This window comes from Primulina eburnea, chromosome 6, assembly GCF_022965805.1.
Source record: "Primulina eburnea isolate SZY01 chromosome 6, ASM2296580v1, whole genome shotgun sequence".
Taxonomy (NCBI): domain Eukaryota; kingdom Viridiplantae; phylum Streptophyta; class Magnoliopsida; order Lamiales; family Gesneriaceae; genus Primulina; species Primulina eburnea.
Window position 1 is genome coordinate 30,443,700 of NC_133106.1, and position 10,272 is coordinate 30,453,971.

At 35.0% G+C, this 10,272-nt stretch overlaps 2 protein-coding genes across 2 annotated transcripts; one reads left to right on the forward strand and one right to left on the reverse strand.

Moving 5' to 3' along the window:
- The first annotated feature begins 1,400 nt into the window (after positions 1 to 1,400).
- Positions 1,401 to 3,955, forward strand: LOC140834168 (vesicle-associated membrane protein 721-like). Its single transcript, XM_073198850.1, has 5 exons — positions 1,401 to 1,789; positions 2,586 to 2,727; positions 2,852 to 2,972; positions 3,113 to 3,175; positions 3,607 to 3,955. The coding sequence occupies exons 1-5, from the start codon at positions 1,600 to 1,602 to the stop codon at positions 3,751 to 3,753; spliced, it is 663 nt and encodes a 220-aa protein (XP_073054951.1). The 5' UTR covers positions 1,401 to 1,599; the 3' UTR covers positions 3,754 to 3,955.
- A 196-nt stretch (positions 3,956 to 4,151) lies between these two features.
- On the reverse strand, positions 4,152 to 6,372 carry LOC140834167 (pantoate--beta-alanine ligase-like). Its single transcript, XM_073198848.1, is given in 5 exon segments — positions 4,152 to 4,397; positions 4,708 to 4,839; positions 4,996 to 5,109; positions 5,253 to 5,473; positions 5,476 to 6,372. Coding segments are annotated over 5 exon segments (933 nt in total). The 5' UTR covers positions 5,825 to 6,372; the 3' UTR covers positions 4,152 to 4,280.
- Positions 6,373 to 10,272: the final 3,900 nt, after the last annotated feature.

The following is a 10,272-nucleotide window of genomic DNA, read 5'->3' on the forward strand; positions in this document are numbered from 1 at the left end:
AGTCTCTATCTAAAGAAAAGATGATTGAACCGCGGTGTTTGATTAATTATAAAAACCACTCCAAATCATAGTTGGTCGAAATTTGATCCAATCTATGCTTTAGTTTTCGATTTAGTTTGGTTCGGTTCATTTTATAAATATTCTAGATACTTCAATCCTCACATAAGCGTAGAGTGAGTCTCATGTGAGACCATCTCACGGATCTTAATCTGTGAGACGAGTCGACCCTACTCATATTCACAATAAAAGTAGCACTATTAGCGTAAAATAATATTTTTTCATGGATAACCCAAATAAGAGATTCGTTTTACAAATACGATCCGTGAGACCGTCTCACACAAGTTTTTACCCATAAACGTATTACCCTTATACATCATGCAAATTCCGTAGTTCATTTGGGGTCGTGATATCTAAATTGGGAACATGGAACCATTAGATCTAGCATAAGATTTGAATTTTCAAAATATCCAGGTTTTTGTAATAGCATACAAATGTTTAGTAATAATGAAACTTGTCGCTTATTTTTACTTTTATCTTGATTCAGATTGTAGATTTTTGTAGTGAAATTTTACTTATATTATAGTTGTAAAATCGAACACTTGACATTTTATCAAAAATTATAAAAAGTGATAACAACCCGACTTAAATATTTTATACATGTAGCATGTCGATTCGATCGCTCTCGTAACAGAGACAATTATTCCACCTCAATAACCACTCTCAATGGTTGCGCTCATTACGATCAATGAGAATAGAAAACACGACATTGATTCTGATACCTATTATAGTATCAAACACTTGTCGTTTCACAAAAAAGTTATAGCTGGTACAAACGGTGCACTCAAATTTTTTAAATCTTATAACAGTATAAACACTACAGTTTGATTATTATTACACCCAACAATAATTTAAATCGATTTTTATATAAGAGATTGAAAAAATGATACTTTTATTATATTATATTATATTTTTTCAATATTTAACCAAATCGATTTTTTGAAGGAAAAAAAATCAAAAACAGTAAATTTTATTGAATAATAATAATAATATAAAATATCAATTTTAGTCGTATTTATCGATGTTTGATATTTTTAATTTTATATTTTGGCAAAAATTTTTGTGAGACGATCTCACGGGTCGTATTTTGAGAGATATATCTCTTATTTGGGTCATCAATGAAAAATATTACTTTTTATTGTGAATATCGTTAGAGTTGAGCCGTCTCACAGATAAAGATTCGTGAGACCGTCTCGCAAGAGATATGCTCTTATATTTTTTATTGAATAAATTATAATAATTGCATATAAACCATCAATTTTAGACTTTAGTGTTTGTGATCTAAATTATGTAATTAAATAATGACAAAAAAATGTAATGAATAAAAAAGAAAAAGAAAAAACCAGTAGTTGTTGTTGGCATTGGTGGTAGCAAACCAGCAATGCTTCAGTCTTCAACGGCTCACAGCAAAAGCCTTTTCCTAATCCTTAGCGTGTAAAGTAAAAGGTCTCCTCTTCGAAAAACCCTCTCTTCTCCGCAATTCCTCTCTCCAAAATCACTATATTTTGCTGGCAGATTGGTAGATTCTTGCTTGGTACAGAAATGGGGCAGCAATCGTTGATCTACAGCTTTGTGGCTCGTGGGACGGTGATTCTGGCGGAGTATACGGAGTTTACGGGCAATTTCACCGGAATCGCAGCTCAGTGCCTTCAGAAACTCCCCGCTACCAACAATAAGTTCACCTACAACTGCGATGGGCACACCTTCAATTACCTGGTGGAGGATGGATTTAGTATGCGCCTTTTCGATCCGTCTATTACCCTTATTATTTGATTTGTCTTGTTTATTGTCTGATCCGATTGTTTATTTGTGTTTTTTATTTAATTGGGTAGAATTTGTACTTGCGTGTTTAGCTTGGTTATCGATTTCGCGAGATACATGTTATTGTTTTTGAGTCACGAGTTTACTTTTGCGTTGGGATCCGGATCTTATTTGAATGGCTTTGCTTGCTTGAGAGTTTCCTTTTGAGATAGTAGCTTAGATCTTAGTCCACTTTACTTGTTTTTTCTTAATTGATTGTTTGTACAGATCCCTATACTGTGTTTCTTTCATTTGATGAAATTTTTGTTGTTTTGATGAGGATGAGCAAATCAGAGTGTTTGTATATACATCTTCTTAATCTTTTGTGTTTAAAGCATCACATCGAAGTTTTAGTTCATTGACTGTGTTTAAATCTTTTCGACTTGAATGCTATTTTGTTACAAAGTTGATGTTTGATGGGATCAGGACTGGTGCTTCATTTGAACCATTTAGATTATTGAGGTTGTTATTTATTTTGTAAATGGTTTTGCAGTAGTTGTTGTTTTGACATGGTTTACCATATTTGAATTGATTTTTGGGGTACCATGGAATTCCTAATTGATGGGTTTTGGCACCCAATCAGTGGAAACTAACCTTTGCTTTCATATTCTTTTAACTTCATTTCCAGTTACTTCACTCTCAGGTTGAATGTGTGATCATGCAAATTATATGCTTCTTTCTCATAATTTTGTTTTAATGGACTAATGGTAGGTGTTCTTTAATGGCAGCTTATTGTGTTGTGGCTGTTGAGTCTGCTGGAAGACAAATTCCAATTGCATTCCTGGAAAGAACAAAAGAGGATTTTACCAAGAAGTATAGTGGAGGAAAGGCTGCTACAGCTGTAGCTAACAGCCTAAATAGAGAGTTTGGGTAATAGCTTACTGTTTAATCTCACTTTTTCATTTTGCATTTATTCTTAATTCTGATGGATGTTATTATATTAATCCATTAAATTGACAAATCGTCATCTATTGACATAATGACTAAAACTTAGGCCCAAACTGAAGGAGCAAATGCAGTATTGTGTAGATCATCCCGAGGAGGTCAGCAAGCTTGCTAAGGTGAAAGCTCAGGTTTCAGAAGTCAAAGGAGTGATGATGGAGAACATTGAAAAGGTAAAAGGATTTGTCACGTTTCTCTTTGACCTTTGTCATATTTTCATGAGCAACTTCCTGTTTTATGGTTGTATGTTATGGCTGAATTTATTGTTTTTGATATAAAAGTGTTATTTGTATTGTGCTTATTGCCTCTGCAGGTTCTTGACCGTGGAGAGAAAATCGAACTTCTGGTGGATAAAACAGAAAACCTTCGCTCTCAGGTCTGTGAATGCCTTGTTATATTAATTGCTTGCTGTATGGACCTCTTGGAGTCATATATTTAGTGGAATACCTATAACTTAACTTTGACTATGATCTGGGTTTGTTGAATTAGCCTAAGGTTTCTAAGTGAATTGGTTCGGTTTTAATTTAACGGGAAAGAATCAACATAACCGTGTTGAACTCGATTTTGTCAAAGTAGTTCTGCTGAAGCTAAAGTATTAGGAGTGGACATATTTCCATTTCTATGCTATAAATCTTGGTAGATTCTCCGTGAACTTGTTGAACTTGGTGGTTATGAAACTTTCGGGCCATTGGTTAGATATTCAAATTTTATTTCTATTCCTGGGGATCGAATTACATTATTCAATCTTCATGTGCATATTTTTTTCACAACATTGAACTATACACATGCATTTGTAATTTTACGCAGGCCCAAGATTTTAGGACTCAGGGAACAAGGATGAGGAGGAAGATGTGGTTTCAGAATATGAAGATAAAGCTGATTGTTCTTGCCATCATTATTGCCTTGATTCTTATCATAGTTTTATCGGTATGTCGTGGATTCAAATGTCATTAACTTGTATTTCGATCAAGATGGTTATCGACCGATACTAATGTTACCTCAATCAGTCAGATATTTCTGTGCTTCCCATGAATAATTTTTGTTTACACTGTAATTTGTATCTTGTGAAACAATGCTTATGCCTTGTACAGATTGTACTTTTTGAACCCTTCCTTATACATTATTAGAATGGTCGTATGTGAAGAAAGTTTGCATATTCGTGTTGTGTTTCGTGATTTCGTCTGATCACAAAAGTGTTCTTGTGATGATATGATACCCCGACAATCCTTTCATGTTTGGTAGGCCTCATGCCTAAATTCTCATACAAGTACTGTCTCAAAGAACGTCAAATTAATCGCTCGACTTTCACGAGGAAGGTGGTGTATTAACTGGTGAAAAAATTACACTGAGTATAAACTCAAACTTGACGTGTTCTATTATTTCGTAAACGAACAAGAACAAGATTTCCGAGAACCAGATTTGATCTCGTCTAAATGACAATGTATGACTAGTGAATGATATCAACGATTTCCGAACATATGCTAAACGTTGATTTCCATGTTGTCAATTAGTCTGACGTTTCCAAACCAAGCGGCAACACAACACACTGCAGGTCTATTGATCTCTTTCAGATCTTCCAAACTTTCTTGATCTATAATCTGCTTAGCAATGAGAAAACAAAAAAGAGAAATCAGAACATTTCAAGATTATAATATTATAGCATATGCGAAATAAGCATGGTTGAGGGCATAGGTTATCTGGGTAGTTATCGCTTCACTCGATCAATCGTGGAGTTCATTTGACAACTTTTACATAGTTTCAAAATACCAACTTGCTAACTTTTAAAAAGTTCCAATTCTACCAACCTAATTTTCGATTTCTGACCATATTATAGATTGGGTTTTTGTGTTGTTTTTAAAGTATCCGACTCATTAAAGTTCTTGATCCAACATGCCCTATGTAGCTCACCTCGGCATAATCGATTATTCCACCAGCTTCTTGTATCGCATGGATAAGAGAATCTTTCAGTTCTTTGCAATCAACTTGTCCCTTCTCTGCTGCAACTTTAGCCTTATACAGAGACTTGCTTATCGATAATGCCTGTGAAAACCAAAAAATTCTGAGTCAAACAAAGACTGAATAGGAAATTTGCACCATCGATTCTGAGACCTTGTCTATTTGATTATTTCTTCTCAAATATATATTACACTTTGAGAATTTAATAGGATTCATAGGGTGATAAATCAAGAAAGAAACCTTCCCCCGCTGGTCTAAGGAAAGATGCACATTACGCGAACTCATTGCAAGGCCGTCTTCATCTCGCATCAACTCTGAACCGACCACTTTGATTCCAAAATCTAAATCTCTGACCTGAAACACAAATCCTTAATTCCAATCAAGTGTAAACTTTATAAATACATATTAAACATTAAAACAAGAAAAAGTAAAAATAACCTTTAGTTTTATATGACAAATTCTTAAAGTAGTTCCAAAGAAAGAGACATGAAACTAACCATCCTTTGGATGATCTTCCATTGCTGGTAGTCTTTCTTGCCAAATACAGCAACATCAGGCTCAACTATATTAAACAATTTAGTAACAATTGTAGCAACTCCTCTAAAGAAAATAGGCCTACTTTTTCCACACAAACCCTTCTCCAAATTCTCAACCCTAACCCAAGTCTCATGCCCAATCCCACTATTCTCCACACAAGAAACAATTTTTCCTTTTCTTGACCATTCGTGTTCTCAAAACCATAATTTTTTCCATAGTCATACAAATTCTTCGGATTGAAAACAACATCCACACCACCAGGAACGGACTTCAATTTTCCGATATCACCAAGGAAATCAGAAGGATAGGTGGACAGATCCTCATTTGGGGAGAATTGCCCAGGATTAACATAGATTGAGACAACAGTGAGCTGTGTGTGTTTGTGGGATTCTTGAATTAGAGAAAGATGGCCTTGATGGAGGAAACCCATTGTTGGGACTAAGCCAATGGATTTGCCTTGAGATCTCATGGATCTTGACCATTTTCTCATCTCATCTTTATCCGAGATTATCAGTGGCTCTTGATTTGCCATGAATTTAGAATTACTTTTGATTGAGCTTTTTCTCTATAGTGTTTGAGGATCAATATCCAGAATTTCAATAAAACAACAAAGAATGGGGATTCCTCGTTAGTTTGAGGATCTTTCTTTGTACTTGAAAGAGGTGGACCAGATATACTGAATGGATTACCATTATGCCAATATGGCTAATAGAGGGATATAGTATAAACTATAAAGTCATTAATCTGGCGGATCAGGTAGACGAAGAAACAATTAACAAAAACTCCTGGAGGCTGAGCACTAGATATTTGATTGCCTATATCTGCCAGAATCAAGGTGCAAGCTTTACCTCCAATCACAATGCTTCTTCAGTAGATCTCTCGAATCTGGAAAAAAAAAGAGAAGAAAATTAACATGAAACCAACTTGAAATACAAGAGAGAAAAGAAAACCCTGGAGAAGAAAGAAAGCATATTAAACACATCTATAATCACACAAGAAAAAAATGGTATTTTTAGTTGATACAGTGCTGAAAGATCAACAATTCTCTAAAAAAAAGCTTAATCGCAATAATCGAAGCGGAAATGAGCCAAAAGAAGAAACTGTACCCGAAGAAGGGTGGTGATTCTTATTGACGGCAGTCACCTCCTCCGACCCACTGTGTTGGCACTCAGCCACGCATCCGAGTATTTTAATATTCGCAAATGTGCCCCTCAACTTCTTGTATTCGGTCTATACTCCCAAATATGGGTCTTGCAGTTTACCGTAAGAATCCATATAAATTTCGAGTCTAGCACGCTGTCGTGTTGACATCTTTTTTAAAAAAATAATAAAAATCAAGTCAAAGGGCGTGATTTGGTACATTTTTATAAAAAAAAAATATCTGTGTTGTCTTTGACGAGTCTTTCATTTATCATAACAATAATATACATTATTCAAGAAATAGATTGAATGATATTATGATTGATTCTAGAAATTATCATGAGATAAATTTAAGAAGAATGACTAGAATCATTCTCGAAGTAAGTCCAATCAGCTAGGGGTGGGGGTGCGGGTCGGGTTTTCCGGTTCGGGCACCTGACTATTACCCGACACCAACCCGATCATGTCGTGTACCCGACAGAAATTGTCGGATATTTTCGAGTACTGGAAAAAAAACCTTTATAAAAACAATTGATTTTTTTTAAAAAAATATATGTATTTTTCACATTTCACAAAAAAAATGTCATTATATATTATGGCTAATAAATTAAAAAAAACACATGTATTTTTCACATTTCACAAAAAATTATGTCATTATATCATTTTACGATTAGTCATTTGTCATTATATTGGGGTTGACTAGCCAAAAAAAAAAATACATGTTTTTTTAGTTGAATAGACGGGACCCATAGTATCGGTAAAATACCTGAACCCCAAACCGATAATGTCGGGTACCTGACGAACCCGATTTATTTGAAAAATACCCCAACGTGATCGGATTTTACTCGATCGGGTCGGATCGGGTACCCCGATACTTGAGAATAAATGCTCACCCCCACCATCAGCAATGAAGAAATTATTCATAATCAAGCCGTTGGATAAGTTGAGTCGATGAACAAGAACCAGCCAGCAATACCTCAAGAAGAGGATGCTGCAGAAAATAATGAATATATAATGGTCCAACAGCCAGATCCAAGCCCATGTGGACTAATCATGCGGTGAAATAAGAATCATCCACTTGAGTTGGTCATCGATAACTCGATCGCTCATCTTAGAATTAGAATGTAAATGTTAGATGAGTTCATACATGCTGCATTTCTTTCTCCACTTGAAACTCAGAAGATTGGTGTGGATTTAAAAGTGAATAAATGTAATGTCGAAAGAACTTAATCAGTTTGTGTAACGTTCCGAAAATTTGAAGGTCCATGTGAAACACATGCATGCAAGTTATCAAATTGTTTTTTATTTTATTAAATTGTTTTAATACATTAAATGCATGATTATTGCATGGATATGTGTTTTATTGCATGGTTTATTGAAGTTTCTTGCATAAGATCTTTTAGCAGTTTTCGTGCTCGAACGAGGAACGAAGACCGGAGACAATTGAGAAAAATTGTTTTTATTAAATATTTAGTTTTAATTATTTTATATATGGTGTACTTAAGTGTGATTTTCGAAAAATCGGCTTTGGTGGAGTATTTTTACTCGACGGGTCATATTTTTAACCGGTACACAAAATTTAGCGAATCAGGAGATTTTTTGAGGGATTCAGACATTATTTTAAAAAACGAACCTAAAAGAAATATTTTTAGGGGATGTTATTGGGCTTGATGAGTTTATTTTACTGCTTAATAGGTCCAAAACCCTTTTAACCTTTTAAATTTTAATTAAAGGCCCATTAATGTGTCATATTTTGATTTAATACCTAGCCGCAAATCAAACTGTCACTAAGAAGAAATATGTAGCCATGAATGTTGAATTGTTAGGACAGATTACTCAAGTCAAACAACTTTGAGACTAATGTAAAAATGAATACTAAGAGAGAGTGGAAGAGCAGAAGGCAAAAGGGCTAAGGATCGCCGTAAGTTTGGGGAAGCAAAAAAAAAAAAAAGAGTTGGTGGCAATGGCACGATGGTTCTGGTTCAAGTTTTAGATGATAGGACTTTTTATTTTGTAGGTGCAATAGGATTTAATTTTATGTACCTGTAGCATTGATATTTCATTTATTCAATGAAATGAAATTGTTCTTCAAAATTATTGTTACATAATTATTTTGTCATCATTGAAAAGAGAAAAATTGTTAGAATATTTATATTATCCTAAGTTTTAGTGATTGAAAAATAACATCATCGAGATGTTTTAGGATACAGTCTTATCGATTGTAATTCAGGTTTTCAGACCGTTGAATCAACTCAAGCTGTTCAGACAGAACATCAAAAGTTCAAGCGGTAGATCATCTAAAGTACTTTAGTTGCAAGTGATCATCTCTCATCAGAACAAATCAAGTCTTAAATACAATACACATTTTTAACCTATTAAACTCCAACCACAATGCAATTAATCAGTTATGAGAAATTTAAAAAGGCTACTGCAAATCAAGCCGTTCAACAAATTCCAGATATAGAATGATTACATAGTGTTCTACCAACTGTTTTTTCAGAAGCTATGAGCTTAAAGTTGCAAAAGCAAAATGAACATTAAATGAGCATTTGATGATACGTACGACAACTGAAAGCGACTTGTCCATTCTGTCGGGTAAAAATAGAGATTATTGTCACTTATGGTTTGTTAAATGTTATTGTTAACAATTTGATTTCAGTGACAAAAGATAGAAAACAGGGACATCGACATGAGGAAATGGATGAGGTTGACAGAAGGTTTGGGCAAATAAATCTGTTGCCACCTCATCCAATGGGACATGCATCTGCAGAGCATTTTTTATTGTCTGGTGAATTAAGTCCAACATAGTTTAGCAGCTATCTTCCATTGAGATTTGATAGCTCTGAGACTGAAGAGTTAGCAGATGGGCCGATTGAGATCATAGAGCATGTATTTGTGACTGCTCTTTGTGCAAGATATGCTTGGTTATAATTAGCTACATTCCAGCTTTTGAGGAATGTATTGTTATTGTGGCAGAAGATTGAGGTTGGATCGAGAGCTCGTACTGTCTATTGGGATGTGTTTCAATCCCAATTTCTTGATAAGTATTTTCTATTACAGTCAGACAAAAGAAGAGAGATGATTTGAGGAATTGGGACAGAGGAATATTTCTGTTGCTGAGTACGAGTCTTGATATTCTGCTTTGTTGAAATATGTGTCATATGCTTCTATGAATGCCTTTGTTAAGATGAGATATTTCCTGATAAGGCTGAAGCTAGAGTTGTTTGATCTTGTGCAATCAAAAAAACCTGATATCTTTTGAGGATGTTGTGATGAGAGCTGAGATGGATGAGTTAACAATGCAGGAGTATGTGGCTCAGGAAAATTACCAGAGCCGACTAATGAGTCACTGAGTCCACATGGACATTCCTTTAAATTTTAGAAAGGTTCATCTTCTTCTTTATCCTCATCTGGGAAGCATTGATTTGATCCATGACGTGTTGAGAGTTGTAGGGGTTGTTCTCAGTCTGTTCAGGGATATAGAGGAAAGTCTAGAGAGTAATGATGTGTTTTAATTTTGGTGGACCTTATTTGATCAGACAGTGCACACAGACCGAAATTACGTGTTACGAGTGTGGTGGTTTGGTCCATCTAGCGAGACAATCTCCTAGTCCTGAGGGGCAGCGAGAGTCTAAGTGTGATAGAGGCAAATCCTCATATAGAGGGTGATAGCCTCAGAAGTCTACTCAATGACCTTCTGGAGGACATACATATATGCTGGGAGATGGTCCACCACAGGAACATGTGTATGCCTTGAACAAGAGGAGGCCCGAGAGGATATGATAGCAGGTAAGTGTTACTTATGTTCTTATCCTACTTATATTCTTGTTAATATAGGTG